Below are 16,922 nucleotides of genomic sequence, written 5' to 3' on the forward strand. Positions count from 1 at the left end.
GCGCGCAGAGTGCGCTCCGCGGGGCTGGGGGCGCGGTCTGCAGCCCCCCAGAGCTGCGCCCCAGGCCCCAGCGGCGGCCCCTGACCCCGGCCGGCCAGCGCCGGGCCCCAGGCCGGGTGGGGCCCCGCCGGGCTGGGCTGGCATCGATCGCCGCCCTGACAAGAGCATCGATTTCTGCGCGGAGAAATTAATAGATCTTCTCTTAGCTCCTCGGACCCGGGAGCCGCCCGCGGGTGGAGCTGGGGACCCTTCGGTCCTAGGAGGTCGCGCACCCGGAAAGCCCCGGGATCCCCAGCCCCTCCCACCCCGGTGGCCGCCGGAACCCGCCCGTCTCAAGCCGGGGAGGAGGCAGTAGAGGGCGAGGAAGAGGGTCCGGGAGGAGGGGTTCGGACGGGAGGGCAGGCGAGGGTCGCAGGGAGCGCGCCAACCAAACCCACCTAGAGGGGTCGCCAGGCCCTCAGCGCAGACCGTGCCCCAGCCCCGGGACGGGGACAGACAGGCCGACAGACCGACCGACCGGCGGCCCGCTTTGGGAAGGCGACCGGACAGAGGTGGGCCCCCAGGATCTGGGTCGGAACCGAGGGACTTGGCTGGGACGGATCCTCGCGCGAAAGCGGAGGCGGCGGCCCCCCAGGGGGCGGCGAGGGCCTCGGAGAGGCGAACAGCTTGAATGTTCAGCACACGGTTCGCGTTCCCGCCAGGTTCCAGCAGGCTCGCCCGGCCGGGTCGTGGCCGCCAGAAGTCGCCCAGCAGGTGTCAGGGCGGCAGAACTTACCCCCGCCCCCACCCCAACTCCAGCCGGCACACGCGGCCCCACGTGAGTGAGTCCGCAGGGGCGATGGGCGAGCTCGTTCCTACCATCCCCCTGTATTTGGCCTTATTTCCCCAACAGACCTGTCCCCCCTCAGTTGTCAGGCTAAATATTTTGGCTTGGCGGGAAGGGCAGAGAGAGCCCGGAGGTCCCAGCAAGCCAATCCGTTGCACCCCGGGGCGCGGAGGGCGGGAGCTGGGCGCGGCCCCGAAGCGCCCGGTGATACCGCGGCCCCGTGCGGGCCCCCCGACGCTCGCTCGGCGCCCAGCCGCCCAGCCGCCCAGCCGCCCAGCCGCCCAGCGGGGTTCCGGACTTTTCTCCCGGGCGAGTCCGCGCCGCTCTCGTGGGCGGGCTCCCCGGGCTTCCTCGCCGCGCCGGCTCCGGGTTGGCAGGCCTCGCGGACTGCCTTTTGCTCTGCACCCTGCCTGACTCCCCCTCTCCGAGGCCTCTCTGAGCCTCCTCTGCTGCTTTCTGCGTCTCTGCCCTCATCATTCTGTCTCTGGGTTCAGACCGAGTCTGTCTCCAGCTGCCTGTCACTGTCTTTGTGTCTCTGTGGCTCTCATTCCCTTTTCCCCTCTGAGATTCCCCCCCCACCCCCCCCCCCGCGCCCGTGGGCCCCCACCCTCCCCTCCCCTCTGAAGCCTGCATCTCTGCGTCCCTTAGGGCCTGCCAGACCCTGCTCCTCCCCGAGCCGGCTGCAGAAGCCAGGAGTGGGCACGAGGCAGGCCTGGGACGATGGCAGCGCCCAGCCTGTGCCCGGGGGTCGCATGCCTGCTTGCGATCCAGCTCTCCTTGGGATTTGGCCTGGACACGCTAGAGGGTGAGTCCCCCAGCGCTGCCTCCTGGAGCCCCATCTCCCCCCTCCCACACCCCCCAGCCAGCCGGGAGGCCAAACATCTGTTTACCTAGGGCATGGAGACGGGGGCGGCTCTCAGGACTTCCCACCGGGAAGAGCGGTTAGTTCCCCCACATAACCGTGTTTCCCCCTCAGCCCCCTGCGATGTGAGAAGGACCTTGAAACAGAGAGATGTAGAGATCTCCTCCATCGTGCATTCCCAGAGAACAGCATGAGGAGGAGAGTCTCAGGGGTCGTTTCTCGGGTGCAGGGAGGGATGGGTAGCTGAGAACTAGGCACCATGAAGTAATGAATCCACTGTGCAGACAGGAAACTTGAGGTTCAGAAAATTGAGAGGGAAAGCTGGACTGGGGCCCAGAGCGCTTGTCCCAGGGCCTTGTCCCATGTCCCCCACACTTAGGGCCAATCCACTGGGCCCAGGCCAGACCCTTCCTGTGTGCAGAGTTGGGGAGGGGAGGACCGCATAGACCAAGAGGCCCCATGCGGGTGTGGGGAGCCTAGCAGGGGAGGAAAAGACACTGAATGTGCGACATTCAAAAGCGGGAAGGATTAAGAGCGTGCCCTTCCCCAGTCCCACCGTTCCCTTCCAGACCGAGGCCGCTGGGGGTGGCGGGTCCACTGCTCCGTGCCCCCCCCCCAAGGGGCCCCGTGGCACCCTCAGATGGGAGGCTTCCAGGAGGAGGTCAGAGTCTCCCTTTCCTACAGAGACAGAGGGGAGCTGCAAAGGGTTGGGGTCGGGGGTCCCCTGAAGAGTGCTGGTGGGGAAGGCACTGCAGGCGAGGGACAGCCCCTCCCCCACTGCCGGGCCAGGACAGGGCACACAGATGCCAGCCGTGAGCCCGGTTGTCAGGAGGGGAGCACGTCCCTGGGAGGGGGTGGGGCGTGGTGTTTGGTTGTTTAATCAGGGGACCCAGATGTCCTCTTCCCAGCACAGCTCTGCGCAGGGCCAGGTCCTGAGGGCAGGCAGGCAGGGGTTAATCTGTGAAGGTCGTAGATTTGTTTTTCCAAATGACTCCCATCAGGGGAGCCCTAGAGAGGCCGGGGCATGATGAGAAGTGGCATGTGGGCGCCTTGGAGAGCCTGATTGGCCTTTGCCTGGAGGGGCTAGAAGTGTTTTCTCATTCTCTCCCTCTTTTTGTGCATGTGAATGTACACACACACACACACACACACACACACAGCAGCTGTGCAGAGCCAAGCACAGGGACCATTAATGACAACAGGGAGAAGGTGTGGTGCAAGCCTCAGGGAGCCAACCTTGCCTGCCCGCCACCAGGAGCTGGGCCTGGGTCTGTGTGGGGGTGCGGGGGTCTGTGTGGGGGTGCGGTGCTGCCGAGAGCCAGGCAGGAAGTGGGGAGCAGGATCCAGAGAGCCTAGCAGGACATGACTGGCGAGCCGAAGAATAGACTCGAATCCTCCAGCCTGGAAGGTATCCTCTGGAGCAAATGAGAGTGCATGGGCCAGGCATCCAGCCCAGTCAGGGGGCCCGTCTCAGGTGCCTTGGGGAGAGAAAGGAAAGTGGGTCTGAAGAAGCCAGGCACACCCCGGTCCCCGGGGGAGGAGTGGATCTGGGAACCAGATGTCCGCCAGTTCAAACCATGGCCCCTGAGTGCCCGGTGGACGCAGCCCTGAGCTGAGCACCGCGGACTCGGTGCCGACTAACAAGGGCCACCCTCGGGAGATCCCGTCCTTGGAGGGGTGACAAAAATGTGGACAACAGTTGTGGGGTGAGGCCCCAGGTGTTCCGGTGGGTGCTAGAGCCAGAACTGGCCAGCCCGAAGGGGGAAGTGACTAACTCAGGTCAGAGGATCGGGGACGGACGGGCTCGACCCGAGGTTCGCAGGACAAGAGCTGAGTGTGTGGCCAGGCCCGGGAACCCTCCTGAGGCTTGGAGACATTAGCGAGCCCCCTGGATATCAGGCCAAGGAACTTTCACTTGAACTTTCGGCAGTGGGGAGCCACGGACGTCCCTTCGAGAGTAAACCAGTGCGGGGACCAGACATCCGGCTCCCTTAGGCCTGGGAGGGAGGCGGGAGGTGTGAGGCTTTGCGTCCCAGTCACAGAATCCATTCATTCATCACATACTTGCTGAGCACCAGTTTTGTGCCAAACACCAAGGATACAGCAATGAACTACACAAAGATCCCTGCCCTTCCGGAGCTTACCGTAAACAAAATAAGTAACTCAGGCATTAGCCAATGATAAGATGTAAGGAGAAAAGTTAAGTAGGAAGGGGGGTAGGGAGTGTTTAAACGGATGGTCAGAGAAGTCCTCATTGAGGAGGTGACATCTGAGCAGAGACTTAAAGAAGGTGAAGGACCGCGTACAGGGAACAGCGCTCTAGCCAGAGGGAACAGAATGTGCAAAGACCTCAGAGCAGAAGCTTGGCCGGCTTGTTTGAAAAACCAGCAAAACAAAGTCAGTGCGGCTGAGGAAGAGAGGCAAAGGGGGTGAAGTCAGAGAGGCTGCAGAGGCCTTGCAAGCCCCGTAAGGACTTGAGCTTTTAATCAGATGCGGGCCGCCAGGGGGTTGTGAGCAGCGCAGGAAGGTCACCCCAGTTGTTTTGAGACGATCCCTTTGGCTATAGAGTGAAGAGACCGGGAGGGGACGCGGGCGGAGGTGGGGGGCCATCTGGGAGGCCACCGCTGTCAATCCAGGAGAAGGGCACGGTGCCCAGCAGCGGAGGCGGTGACTGAGCATTGGATGTGCTGTCATTTAAAGGTGGAGCCCACAGGCTCTGGGGGCGGGGGTGGGGGGGGGCGTGGAGGGAAGGACTCTTCACCGTCACCGTCACCGCAGGAATGAAGCAGGTTGGGGAGGGAGGAGCTCACTCTGGCCCACGTTGACCCGTGGGGTGCCCGTCCTTCAAGCCGCCATGAGGCCTGTGAGGCCCAGGGAGGAGACCGCCCCACCGCCACGGCGGAGCCCTGCTCCCACGCCGTGTCCCGCTCCCAGAGGGTCCCCCAGGGCGGGACGGGGAGCTCAGTCCACTGACGACTGCCTGCCGCCTGTGCCCGCAGTGTGCCCCAGCCTGGATATCCGCTCGGAGGTGGCAGAGCTGCGCCGGCTGGAGAACTGCAGCGTGGTGGAGGGCCACCTGCAGATCCTGCTCATGTTCACGGCCACGGGCGAGGACTTCCGCGGCCTCAGCTTCCCGCGCCTCACGCAGGTCACGGACTACCTGCTCCTCTTCCGTGTCTACGGCCTGGAGAGCCTGCGGGACCTCTTCCCCAACCTGGCGGTGGTCCGCGGGGCCCGCCTCTTCCTGGGCTATGCGCTGGTCATCTACGAGATGCCGCACCTGCGGGACGTGGGGCTGCCGGCGCTGGGGGCCGTGCTGCGGGGGGCCGTGCGCGTCGAGAAGAACCAGGAGCTCTGCCACCTGTCCACCATTGACTGGGGCCTGCTGCAGCCGGCCCCCGGGGCCAACCACATCGTGGGCAACAAGCTGGGCGAGGAGTGCGCCGACGTGTGTCCCGGGGTACTGGGCGCCAGCGGCGAGCCCTGCGCCAGGACCACCTTCGGCGGGCACACCGACTACAGATGCTGGACCTCCAGCCACTGCCAGCGAGGTGGGCGCTGGCCCAGAACACGACGGGGCGGCAGGCGGGGGGGGGGGGGAGGGGGGCACCGGAAGGGTGGGGCAGGCGGGCCGGTGGCCACAGGACGGCGCACGTCCTTGCTCGGCCGGCACGGACCCCCTTCATTCTCACCCGTCCTGTGAGGCAGGCCGTCTTTGTTATTCCCAGTTTGCAGATGAGGAAACTGAGGCTCGGAACAGTTAGGTAACCGAGGTGGCTTACGTGAGCTATTCCACGAGGCTCAGGGCAGTGCCTGGGTCATGGCGGGTGTTCTCTGTCCCGATAAAAGCGGCTGCAGCACGGGCGGGAGGCCCAAGGCAGGCTGTCAGGTGGGATCCAGTCTAGCAAGTCAGGTGCACGGAGAGCAAAACGGAAGGAGGGAAGGGAGTGGAGCGAAGCGGGGAAGTGAAATAAGGAGGGATGATGGGGGGAGGAGGCGGAGTTCACGGGGGAGGAAAGGAGGACCGGTCAGAGGCTCGGAGCAGATCTGGGGTCCCCGGCCACAAGGAGGGCAGCTCCCTCAGCCCAAAGCCTCTGCTTCGGGGCAGAAGAGTAACCAGATCCCCGCTGTGTCTGCCGGGCCCCAGCTCCCCGGTGCCTCCGTGTTGGCTGTAAACACGGCTGCTTCACATCCTCTGTCGTGTACAGTGTCAACACGCCCTGACTGACCCCCGCACGCCCCGCTCCCACAGACAGCGAGCTGCCACCACGCACGGTTCACAAGCCTTGGGCCCCCAGCCCCAAACCCACCCGCCGCTGCTTGGAGCCGCCCCCCCCCGCCCAGGGCAGAGAGCCGGGGAGGGGGGAGGAGGTGTGGGCAGGGCACGGGCGAAACGGCCCGAGGCGGCCCCACCTCGCACACACTCCCAGGCCCCCTGGCCCCGGGCCTCGGTGCCCGGGAGAAGCTGGCAGGCTCCCCCTGGCACCAGGCCCAGTGATGATCTGAGCACCAGGCCCAGACAGGGCAGCAGGCGGGGCAGAAGCAGCCGTGGTGGACGAGGTCACGGCTCTGCCCTGAGTTCCGACGTCCCTGGCCAGGCGCCGTGGGAGGTGGGGAGCCACACAGAGGGACCGTGGTCCTTGTCCTCAGAACCCACCTGAGGAAAAGAGAGCCAGCAACCCCGTGCCACCTGAATGGGAGGAATCTGGGTGCGGACGAAGAGTGTTATCCCAGGGGGAGGGGTGGCACCAGAACCAAGGGGGCAGGGGCCAGGCCCGACACGGCCCTCTGTCCGCAGTGTGTCCCTGTCCCCATGGGCTGGCCTGCACCGCTGGGGGTGAGTGCTGCCACGTCGAATGCCTGGGGGGCTGCAGCCGGCCGGAAGACCCGCGTGCCTGCGTCGCTTGTCGTCACCTCTATTTCCAGGGTGCCTGCCACCGGGCCTGCCCCCCAGGCACCTACCAGCACGAGTCCTGGCGCTGCGTCACGGCGGAGCGCTGTGCCCGCCTGCGCTCTGTGCCCGGCCGCGCCTCCACCTTCGGCATCCACCAGGGCCGCTGCCTGGCCCAGTGCCCTCCAGGCTTCACGCGCAATGGCAGCAGGTGAGTGTAGGGGGTGGGGGGGGCACTCTCGGGTCGGTGAGGAGGTCCACGCTGGTCCGGGGCTCATTCCGCACCCTCCACTTGCCCCTGCCAGCATATTCTGCCGCAAGTGTGAGGGGCTGTGCCCCAAAGAGTGCAAGGTGGGCACCAAGACCATCGACTCCATCCAGGCCGCACAGGATCTGGTGGGCTGCACCCACGTGGAGGGGAGCCTCATCGTCAATCTTCGCCAGGGCTGTTAGTACCTTCCCCAGGCCACACCTCTCCTCCCGGCCGTGCCCGCTTACAGGGACCCGGCTAAGGCACCACTGTCCACCACCCCGGGTCCCGGTCCTGAGGGGCCCCCTCCTCGCGCCCCCATCCAGCAACGCGCCCTGCTCCCCTGCCCCATGCAGACCTGTCACCTCCCGCCCTGCTCTGGCCCCGTCTTCCCCGTTTCCAGACAACCTAGAGCTGGAGCTGCAGCACAGCCTAGGGCTGATAGAGACCATCACCGGCTTCCTCAAAATCAAGCACTCCTTCGCCCTCGTGTCCCTGGGCTTTTTCAAGAACCTCAAACTAATCCGGGGAGACGCCATGGTGGATGGGTAAGGGGTCAGAAACAGCCTCTGACCTGATCCCTCTGTCACGCCTCCTTGTCCCTAACCCTCCCAAAACAGCGGCAAAGAGCATGGGCTCCGGAACCAGCTCTGCCTGGGACTATCTGTGTGACACCGGGTAGGTTACTTAACTTCCCTGGGCCTCAATTTTTCTTCTCTGTAAAATGGGGTTAATCGAACACTACTTATTTCTTAGGGCTGTTGTGAATACGACTTACATTGTTATGTATGAAACACAACAGTGCCTAGAACACAGTACGTACTATGTAAACGACAGTGACACCAAACTCTGCGTAGGTTGCCTAATATTGTTATCCGATGCTCTCAGCTGCCCAGCAAGACTGCCTCGGTTTGAACCCATCCCTACCACGGACCAGTCAAGGCCTACCTGTAAGGTAGCCAGGATTTGTCAACGTACAGAGAATGTTTTAAATTACCGTCCCACCAAGCGGTTTTTCATGTCTCCCTGGAGCAGCCACGGACCCCCCAGGGGTACCCACACTGCAGCTGGAGAGGCAGAGCCCCAGGCTGAGTGCCCCTTCTCCCCTGTGCCCCCCGGCAGGGACAGCCCCTCCAGGAGGAACCCATAAGGCACCCCCCTCCCCCCCTTGCCCCCACCTCTCGTGCAGAGCAAGGTCCCCTGGCCTCCCCCAGGAACTACACTCTGTACGTGCTGGACAACCAGAACCTACAGCAGTTGGGGTCCTGGGTGGCTGCGGGGCTCGCCATTCCCGTGGGCAAGATTTACTTCGCCTTCAACCCGCGCCTCTGCTTGGAGCACATCTACCGATTGGAGGAGGTGACCGGCACGCGGGGACGCCAAAACAAGGCCGAGATCAACCCCCGCACCAACGGAGACCGCGCTGCCTGTGAGGCCCGACACCCCAACCCCGGGGAGACACGACCCACGCAAAGCCCAGGCGCGCGCGCGCGCGCTGAAACACACCAGACACGCACCCGGGAGGCAGGGGGCGCTTGACCGGGACCCTTAGCTACGCCCCTTCGGAGGCCGCGTGGGGGGAGGGGGTGCCGCGGGGTCTGGGTGGGGGCTCGGAATTAGGTGGCTCGGGCAGAGACGAACGCGGCTGAGAGCAGGTGTTGGCCCCCCGCCCCGCCCAGGCCAGACTCGCACCCTGCGCTTCGTGTCCAACGTGACGCAGGCGGACAGCATCCTGCTGCGCTGGGAGCGCTACGAGCCGCTGGAGGCTCGGGACCTGCTCAGCTTCATCGTGTACTACAAGGAGTCGTGAGTACCAGGGGCGGGGCCAGGGCGAGGGGCGGGGCCCGCGCTGGAGTGGGCGGGGCAAGAGCCACCGCGGGGCGGGGCCAGGCCCGGACGCGGCAGATTCCTTCGAGAAAGCGGTCAGGTGAGGGCAGAGCGCTTTGGGGGGGGGGGGGGGGGAGGGCTGTAGAGAACCCAGGGGCCAAGACCCCCACGTCGCACTCGCTTGCAGTGCCCACGTCTGGCTCTCCCCTCACTTTATTCATCCCTCCGTGCCTCAGTTTCGCCTCACCAGTGAACTGGAGAGGACAGTCAGGACTTCCCAGAGACCAGGACAGGAGCCCCGCTGAGAAGGCTTGGATAATTAAACTTCAATTCACTATGCTAATGTTCTGTACTGACCACATGCTCCTGCCCCAGCAGCGGTTTGGGGAGTACCCACTAATTTGGCCAGTTTCATGCGTAGCTTTGCCAGCATTTCACTAAAGCCGGAGGAAGGGAGGGAGCAGGGACAGCCAAGGACAGGCTGCTCTTTTCCCCCGAGAGAGTGTACTGACCAGTGCAGGAGGGCCAGTGGTTAGACCACAGGAAGGATTTCTCCAAAAGCATGGCTAGGAATCAAAACTAAAATTCTTAGAAGAGAGGGGTGGGTCTGGGAGGGCGGTCTGGGAGGGCAGCAGTGAGGAGAACTCCCCGTCTATGGGAGGGAGACAGAGGATGGGAACCACCTCGCTTGGAAGTCCTTCTTGGGAACTAAAATCGAGAGGCCTTAACCTTCCCACTAGCACAGGACCTGGCTGGGGGGAAGGGGGTGGGGAGTCAATGGTGGGTGGCCTGTCCCAGTGGTAGGTGAAGGTCTCTAGCACGGGGAGCTGAAGACTGGTAAATACAGATTCCTGGGCCCTGCCCCCCCCCCCACACAAGTTCTGATTCACTTAGTCCTGGGTAGGGCCCATGAATCTGCATTGCTAACAGGCTCCCAGATAATGCTGAATCTTCTGATCCATAGACCACACTTTGGGGAGCACTAACATGGACTGCAATGTACCTGGCACCCCCTGCCTGGCTTGTGCAGTTCACAATCTACACAACTGTACCCAGCTGCCTCTGGGCTCAAAAGATAGAGAATCTTAGAAGTCCTTCACGAAGCCCCCCTACCATCACTGCCTTGCAGCATGGCCGTGGCCGTGCTCACTCAGAGACAGGCTGTGACTCCTGGCCCAATCCCAGCTCTGAGCAGACCCACTCAGTGAGTGCCCCCAAAGAGCAGGGTGTCTTCACGCCTACTGGAAGAATGGTAACGACAGTCTTCAGGTGGTTCAGAGAGGAGGGGGTGCTAAAAACTGGGGTGGGGCTGAGCCACCTCTCAGTTCTGGGGGTCGGGATGTTCAGCCCCTTCCAGAACGCCACGGAGCACATAGGTCCAGATGCCTGTGGGACCCAGAGCTGGAACCTGCTGGATGTGGAGCTGCCCTTAAGCCGCACCCAGGAGCCAGGGGTGACTCTAGCCCCCCTCAAGCCCTGGACCCAGTACGCAGTGTTTGTGCGGGCCATCACACTGACCACTGCTGAGGACAGCCCCCACCAAGGAGCCCAGAGCCCCATCGTCTACCTCCGAACCCTGCCTGCGGGTAGGCTGGACTTCCAAGGGGGTGGGAGCTAGGTGCCTGAGTCGGAAGGAGAATGAGGGAACCCAGGCACCAGACATAGAGAAGCTGGGTCACTGAACACCTGGCCCCTAGAGACTGGGAAGCCAGATGTTAGAGTCCTAGAAAGAATAGGGGGCATCCGTCTGGGTCCTAGGGAGGCTGTGGGTGGGAGAGAGCGCAGGGGGAACATTTGAGCCAGTTCAAAGGCCTTCGAGGGACGGGGGGGGCCAGGATTCTGAGTGCCAGGAAAGGGAGTTTGCGGGTCACTGATTCCTTGGGAGAAAGAGACAGTATTTGAAAGGGGGATCCGCGGCCCCTCAGCTGTACCCTACTTACGTCCCCAGCGCCCACGGTGCCCCAGGATGTCATCTCCACGTCCAATTCCTCGTCCCACCTGCTGGTGCGCTGGAAGCCACCGACTCAGCGCAACGGGAACATCACCTACTACCTGGTGCTGTGGCAGCGTCTGGCGGAGGACGGCGACCTCTACCTGAACGACTACTGCCACCGCGGTGCGCAGGGCAGCGGCGCGGGCCGGAGGGGTTGGGACGCGGGCCGGGGCGCCGTGCGTCTAACTGCCTTTCCCTGCGTCGCGCCAGGCTTGCGGCTGCCCACCAGCAACAGCGACCCGCGATTCGACCGCGAGGACGCGGAACTCCAAGCGGAGACGGAGCCCGGCTGCTGCCCTTGCCAGCACCCACCTCCGGGACAGGTCCTGCCGCCGCTGGAGGCGCAAGAGGCCTCGTTCCAGAAGAAGTTCGAAAACTTTCTGCACAACGCCATCACAATCCCCAAGTGCGGCGAGACGCGCCACCCCCCCCCACACACCCCGAGGGCCTGAAGGGCCGGGCCGCGGAGGGGCGGGTGTGGCTGGAGGGGTGTGGGCGGGGCCGCGGAGGGGCGGGTGTGGCTGGAGGCGTGGGGGCGGGGCCACGGAGGGGGCGGGTCTGGCTGGAGGGGGAGGGGCCTGGGTGGGGCCGCTCTGCGGGCGGGGCTGACCCCGGGCCGACCCCGCCCTCCCTGGTCTCCCCAGATCCCCCTGGAAGGTGACGTCCATCAATAAGAGCCCTCACAGGTGAGCGGGGCGGGACTGAGGGGCGGGGGTCCCGGGCCGCCGCCGTGGTTCTGACTCGCGCGCTCCCCAGAGACTCAGGGAGGCACCGCCGGGCAGCCGGGGCCCTCCGGCTTGGGGGGAACAGCTCGGATTTCGAGATCCAGGAGGACAAAGTGCCCCGGGAGCGAGCAGTGCTGAGTGGCCTTCGCCACTTCACGGAATATCGGATCGACATCCACGCCTGCAACCACGCGGCGCACACCGTGGGCTGCAGCGCCGCCACCTTCGTCTTTGCGCGCACCATGCCCCACAGTAGGTGACCCCCGACACCTCTACCCACCCCCCACACCGACCCCAAGGACTCTACCCAATTAGTGCGCCAACTAGCGAGTTCGACCTCCCGGTAACCAGGGCCTCTGCCTGCTCACCCTTCCTAGTCCCCAAGTCCGCATATCCTAGAGCTTCCTGAAACCTCCCAGGGTGGCCCCCTTGAGTTTGAACGTGAAGGTGAAAGGAAGTACTTGGGGCCGGACTGCCTGCTGCCCTCTCCCACAGGAGAAGCCGATGGCATCCCAGGGAAGGTGGCCTGGGAGGCAGCCGGCAAAAGCAGTGTCCTCCTGCGCTGGCTTGAACCCCCGGACCCCAACGGACTCATCCTCAAGTACGAAATCAAGTACCGCCGCTTGGGAGAGGTAGGTACCCCAGGGGACCCCCCACCCGGCCCCAGCTTTTGCCTCCATCCTCTTCCCAGACAGCTGTTCTGTGTTGTCCTCAGGAGGCCACAGTGCTGTGTGTGTCCCGCCTGCGGTATGCCAAGTCTGGGGGGGTCCACCTGGCCCTTCTGCCCCCTGGAAACTACTCTGCCAGAGTTCGGGCAACCTCACTGGCTGGCAACGGATCCTGGACAGAGAGTATCGCTTTCTACATCCCTGGGCCAGGTTGGCATAGCCCCTGCCCTAGACTGTACTCCCAGCAGCCCCGCCTGGGTCCCCCGGCCCCCGCCCCTGCCACATCTCCGGTTGTGGAAGTCACAGCCACTCCACCGCATTCCTCCCCCTGCTCCTGTTGCCCCTCGTGAAAGGAGGGGCATGACTTCTCCATCTTTGACCCTACCGTCTGCTGCCCTCTGACCACCAGAGGAGGAAGACTCCGGGGGGCTGCACGTCCTTCTCACCGTCACCCCCGTGGGGCTCATGCTGCTTGTCATTCTCGCTGCCCTCGGTTTCTTCTACGGCAGGAAGAGGTGATGATGACCAGTCCTACCGTTTCCCATCCCCCTTCTCTCCCTGAGCCCTCATCACAAAGTCAGTGTGCAGTCAGAGGACGGTAAATGAGACAGTAGAGGACTCCCTAGAGCCCTAACTCATCCCCTGAGGGCAGCATGGAGGAGACACACATTTCAGGGGGGTGACCGCTGGCCTCAGTTTACTGGTGAATTTCCCAACCTTACCAGTGAAAGTCCCACCTCCTGGGACTCCCCGGTCTGGGCACACGGGGACTGTTGGCCACCACGTTCTCAGCCTGCAGGGGAAGAGACAGGAGACCTGACCATGTGCCCTGGAACAGTTGCCAGATGCCCCTGGGGCTGAACACAAGAGGGCAATGGAGGCAGGATTTTGCTTGGCTGGACTCTAAGGGTCACAGGGTCACCAGAGTAGGCAGGAGCTGCTCTACTCCCCATTCCCAGCCTGTCACAGCCCAGATGCCGGGACTTGGAAAGTGCGTAGGGATCCCCAAGGTCACCCTTGATCAGGGATGGGGGTGTGGTCAGTAACTTCCCTCCTCTTTGTCCTCTGACATTGCTCCTTCCTTCCTGGGGACACTTCCAGCCTGACCCCCTCACCTCCCTTTGCAGAAACAGCACCCTGTATGCCTCCGTGAATCCGGAGTACTTCAGCGCCTCTGATAGTAGGTCTGGGAGTGGGTGGACAGGTGTGTGGCAAAGGGAGACAGGAGGGGAGGACAGCCACACTTCCAGGAGACCTTCTTAGAGAAAGCAGCCTTGGGACCCGAGCCCTTTCAGAGAGGAGAGGGGGGGGCGGGGTGTGGCAGAGAGCAGTGTTCTTGCCTCGTGACCCCCACCTCCCCTCAGTGTACATCCCTGATGAATGGGAGGTGCCTCGGGAGCAGATCTCCATAATCCGGGAACTGGGCCAGGGCTCCTTTGGGATGGTATACGAGGGACTGGCACAAGGACTTGAGGCTGGAGAGGAGTCCACACCCGTGGCCCTGAAGACGGTGAACGAGCTGGCCAGCCCACGAGAACGCATTGAGTTCCTCAAGGAAGCCTCTGTCATGAAGGCATTCAAGTGTCACCACGTGGTAAGGGAGGATCAGGGACAATGCCAGGGTAGGGTCATAATTAGGCTGAAAGTCATATGGTAAGACGGATAGGGAGGGTCAAGGATGAGGTCAGGGCACCATTAAGGTCAGGGTTGGGACTGTGGCGAAGATCCTAATTGAGGTAAAGGTCATGGTTAGGGCTGGACTCAAAACCGGATCATGGGAAGACCATGACAGAATCATGGCTGGGGCTGGGATCAGTCATGGTTGGGGGTCAATACTCAGTGTCATTAGGATCATGATTGGGACCAAGGTCAGAGTTGGGTGAATCGTGAAGATTGGAATGATAGTTATGATCAAGTTCGTGGGTTAGAGTCAAGGTCATTGTTAGATCAGGATTAGGGCTGTGGTCATGGTTGGGTTTAGGGTCAGGGTTGGTGTCTGGGTCAGGTTGTGGTCACAGCAGGTCAGTACTTTGGCCAAGTGGGTCAAGGAGAGGGGACCTGCAACCAGGCTCTTTGTCCGTCCCAGGTACGTCTCCTGGGCGTGGTGTCTCAGGGCCAGCCAACTCTGGTCATCATGGAGTTAATGACCCGTGGGGACCTCAAGAGCCATCTTCGATCTTTGCGGCCTGAGGCAGAGGTGGGGACCAGAAAGACCCTGGGCCAAGGGGCTGGAGAGTTAGAATTGACTTGGGCAGAGTTGTGGGGGAATCCTTGGGCAGGAGTCCAACCTCCGGGTTCCTTCTTCACCAGCCCCCTGTCTTGGCTCTAGAACAACCCTGGGCTCCCGCGGCCAGCACTGGGAGACATGATCCAGATGGCTGGTGAGATTGCAGATGGCATGGCCTACCTTGCCGCCAACAAGTTCGTGCACCGAGACCTGGCAGCCCGAAACTGCATGGTGTCCCAGGACTTCACCGTCAAAATCGGGGGTACGTAGGGTGCAGCGGGTAGGGGCAGCCTGAGGAGTAGAGTGACCCTCCCTGGGCTAGACTAGGAGATCCAGACCTGGCCCCCAGCTCTGCCCCTAACAGCCACTCCCCCACCCTGGATCTCAGGCTTCTCGTCCAAGGCCAGGGGGTGGTTGGCCTGGGATGATCTCTGAGGTCCTTTGAGCCGCCGCATTCCAGGATTGTTGGGGGCTGTGCAGGGGGAGAGGGCCGGGGCCGGGGCTGGTGTGGCCTTCCGCGGCCCCACCCCTGTCCACCCTCACTTTGCAGACTTCGGGATGACCCGAGACGTGTATGAGACAGACTATTACCGCAAGGGTGGGAAGGGGCTGCTGCCCGTGCGCTGGATGGCCCCCGAGTCCCTCAAAGACGGAATCTTCACCACCCACTCGGACGTCTGGTGGGGACTGGCTGGAGCAGAGGGCTCAGGGGGTGTGCAGGTGGGGCTGGGGAGGGGCCCGGGTGCACTGCGCGGCGTGCAAGGTGCTGGGCTCAGGCCCTCGTGCGTGCCCTCCAGGTCCTTCGGTGTGGTGCTCTGGGAGATCGCGACTCTGGCTGAACAGCCCTACCAGGGCCTGTCCAACGAGCAGGTGCTCAAGTTTGTCATGGATGGTGGGGTGCTGGAGGAGCTGGAGAGCTGTCCCCTTCGGCTGTGAGTGCCCCCTGCCCACCATCTGCCCTGCCCCGCCCCCGCGACGGTGGCCCCGCCTCCTCTGATGCTGTAGGTCCACCGGTGCCCCGCTCTGAGCCTTCCCATTCTGAGTCCCCACTACGACCCCATTTCCGCCCCTGTGGCCCTCCCGATGTAGTCCCCCACGCCCCCCTTGCACCAGCTGGCCTTCTCACGCTGCCCCCCTCCCCAGGCAGGAGCTGATGAGCCGCTGCTGGCAGCAGAACCCACGCCTGCGGCCCACCTTCACCCACATCCTGGACAGCATTCGGGGGGAGCTGCGGCCCTCCTTCCGCCTCTTTTCCTTCTACTACAGCCCAGAGTGCCGGGGCGCCCGGGTGTCCCCACTGCCCGTGGCCGAGCCCGACTCCCTACCGACCCCAGAAGGGGCTCCCTCAGACTGCAGCCCCCAAAATGGGGGCCCGGGGCACTGAGGCCACCCTATTCTCTGGGTGGCGGGCCTCCCACGGGCAGAGAGGAAGGGTCCTGACCTTTGAGGCCCTGAGGTGTGCAGACATTCACACCCCACCCCATGCTCAGAAGGGTCATGGGGGCGGCCCAGGCTGGGCCAGGGAGCAGGAGAGGGAGGACTGGGTGGGGGCAGAGGGGGCAGAGCAGACTCCCCATAGGAGTCTGAGTTTCTCCACGAGAAGCTCAGCAAGGTCACGGCAGGAAGAGTGGACAAGAAGTCCAGCCTGGGGAGAGGGGCCCACCCACCCAGAAGGTGGGGTCCGGAGACCCCCAGCCTCAGCTTTGGGTGTCCTGTGGACCTCTGGGACCATCAACACACTCAAAACCAGAGGAGCACCCGCATGAGGCCGGGAGCCCTCTCCGTCCCCGTGTGGAGGTGGGGGATGGGATGTCCGTACGAATGCCCTTCTCAGCCCCACGTTCCCCCTCCTCCCCTCGTCCCCACGCACCAGGGGGCGTGGGGAGAACCCAGAGACCTGGGTGAGCAGGTTCCTAGCCTGTAGCCTGCCCTCACTTCCTCCCCTCCTTCGCCACACCCAGGACCCCCCAAGTTTGGTGCTCCTCCGCCCTCCTCCCCAGGGGCATCCCTTGGTGCAGATTCACGCCTTCTCCCAGCCCCTTCCCCTCAACCTCCCCCCTGCCCTAGGATGATTAAGGCTTTGATCCTTCAAGCCTTGCTTCCTCCCTGCCCTCACTCCTGCCCCCCAACCCCCGGCCTCTCAGGGGAAGACTGAAGGAGGCACAATAAATGCTGAGGTCTGTTTGTGCCCTGGTCCCCGGAGAGCCCATTATCTCTCCATCTATGTGGTCTTAACACTGGCTGAACTTCCTCCTTCCCTTCTTGGGGACTTGACACGGTGACCCTGAGGCCGCGATACAGGATAAATACTGGGCTGTCAAACACCACCTCCACGAGGACCTAACAGCCCGTGTTGTCATGGCCGTGTCCGCCGCTCGGGCAGCCAGAGGTGGCTGAGCCTGGCAAGGAAGCTTTGTCTCTGGGCTCCCAGCCTCACCAACCGTCCCCCACACCTCATCTTTAGGTCGTCGCTCGCTGCTGCCACCGGGCAGACGTCCCCCGGGCATCGGAGGACAGATGCAGGGGTGGGGGAGGGGCCCTGATGTCCGGTCCGTGCTGGACGCCCCCCCCCCCCCGCCCCCCAGCCAGGGCAGGGACCGCGAGCAGAGTCTGTGTGTCTGGCTCCCTTAGATTACCCACAAGCAGAGATGCC

At 63.5% G+C, this 16,922-nt stretch overlaps 1 protein-coding gene across 4 annotated transcripts; it reads left to right on the forward strand.

The window, feature by feature from the left end:
* Positions 1 to 907: 907 nt before the first annotated feature.
* INSRR (insulin receptor related receptor) lies at positions 908 to 16,504 on the forward strand. Of its 4 annotated transcripts, XM_023247540.2 has the most exons (23): positions 908 to 1,195; positions 1,475 to 1,631; positions 4,688 to 5,239; positions 6,487 to 6,790; positions 6,885 to 7,027; positions 7,233 to 7,377; positions 8,044 to 8,258; positions 8,509 to 8,635; positions 10,004 to 10,242; positions 10,605 to 10,772; positions 10,860 to 11,055; positions 11,294 to 11,335; positions 11,406 to 11,626; positions 11,870 to 12,006; positions 12,090 to 12,252; positions 12,452 to 12,557; positions 13,170 to 13,222; positions 13,407 to 13,636; positions 14,129 to 14,239; positions 14,372 to 14,531; positions 14,820 to 14,949; positions 15,067 to 15,201; positions 15,413 to 16,504. In XM_023247540.2, the coding sequence occupies exons 2-23, from the start codon at positions 1,547 to 1,549 to the stop codon at positions 15,651 to 15,653; spliced, it is 3,903 nt and encodes a 1,300-aa protein (XP_023103308.1). In that variant the 5' UTR covers positions 908 to 1,195; positions 1,475 to 1,546; the 3' UTR covers positions 15,654 to 16,504. The 4 variants fall into 4 exon arrangements, with proteins under 4 accessions (XP_023103308.1, XP_023103310.1, XP_023103309.1 ...); XM_023247542.2 differs by lacking the exons at positions 908 to 1,195; positions 1,475 to 1,631 and having other exon boundaries at positions 4,486 to 5,239; positions 15,417 to 15,538; XM_023247539.2 differs by lacking the exons at positions 908 to 1,195; positions 1,475 to 1,631 and having other exon boundaries at positions 4,489 to 5,239.
* The last annotated feature ends 418 nt before the right edge of the window (positions 16,505 to 16,922 follow it).

The sequence above is a fragment of the Felis catus genome, chromosome F1 (assembly GCF_018350175.1).
Source record: "Felis catus isolate Fca126 chromosome F1, F.catus_Fca126_mat1.0, whole genome shotgun sequence".
NCBI lineage: Eukaryota > Metazoa > Chordata > Mammalia > Carnivora > Felidae > Felis > Felis catus.

Excerpts from the sequence above, each read along its gene's own strand:
- INSRR (XM_023247539.2), top strand. The coding sequence starts at position 4,543 with ATGAGGCCTGTGAGGCCCAGGGAGGAGACCGCCCCACCGCCACGGCGG. Across the intron at positions 13,637-14,128 it reads CATTCAAGTGTCACCACGTG|GTACGTCTCCTGGGCGTGGT; the intron begins GTAAGGGAGGAT and ends TGTCCGTCCCAG. Across the intron at positions 14,240-14,371 it reads CTTTGCGGCCTGAGGCAGAG|AACAACCCTGGGCTCCCGCG; the intron begins GTGGGGACCAGA and ends TCTTGGCTCTAG.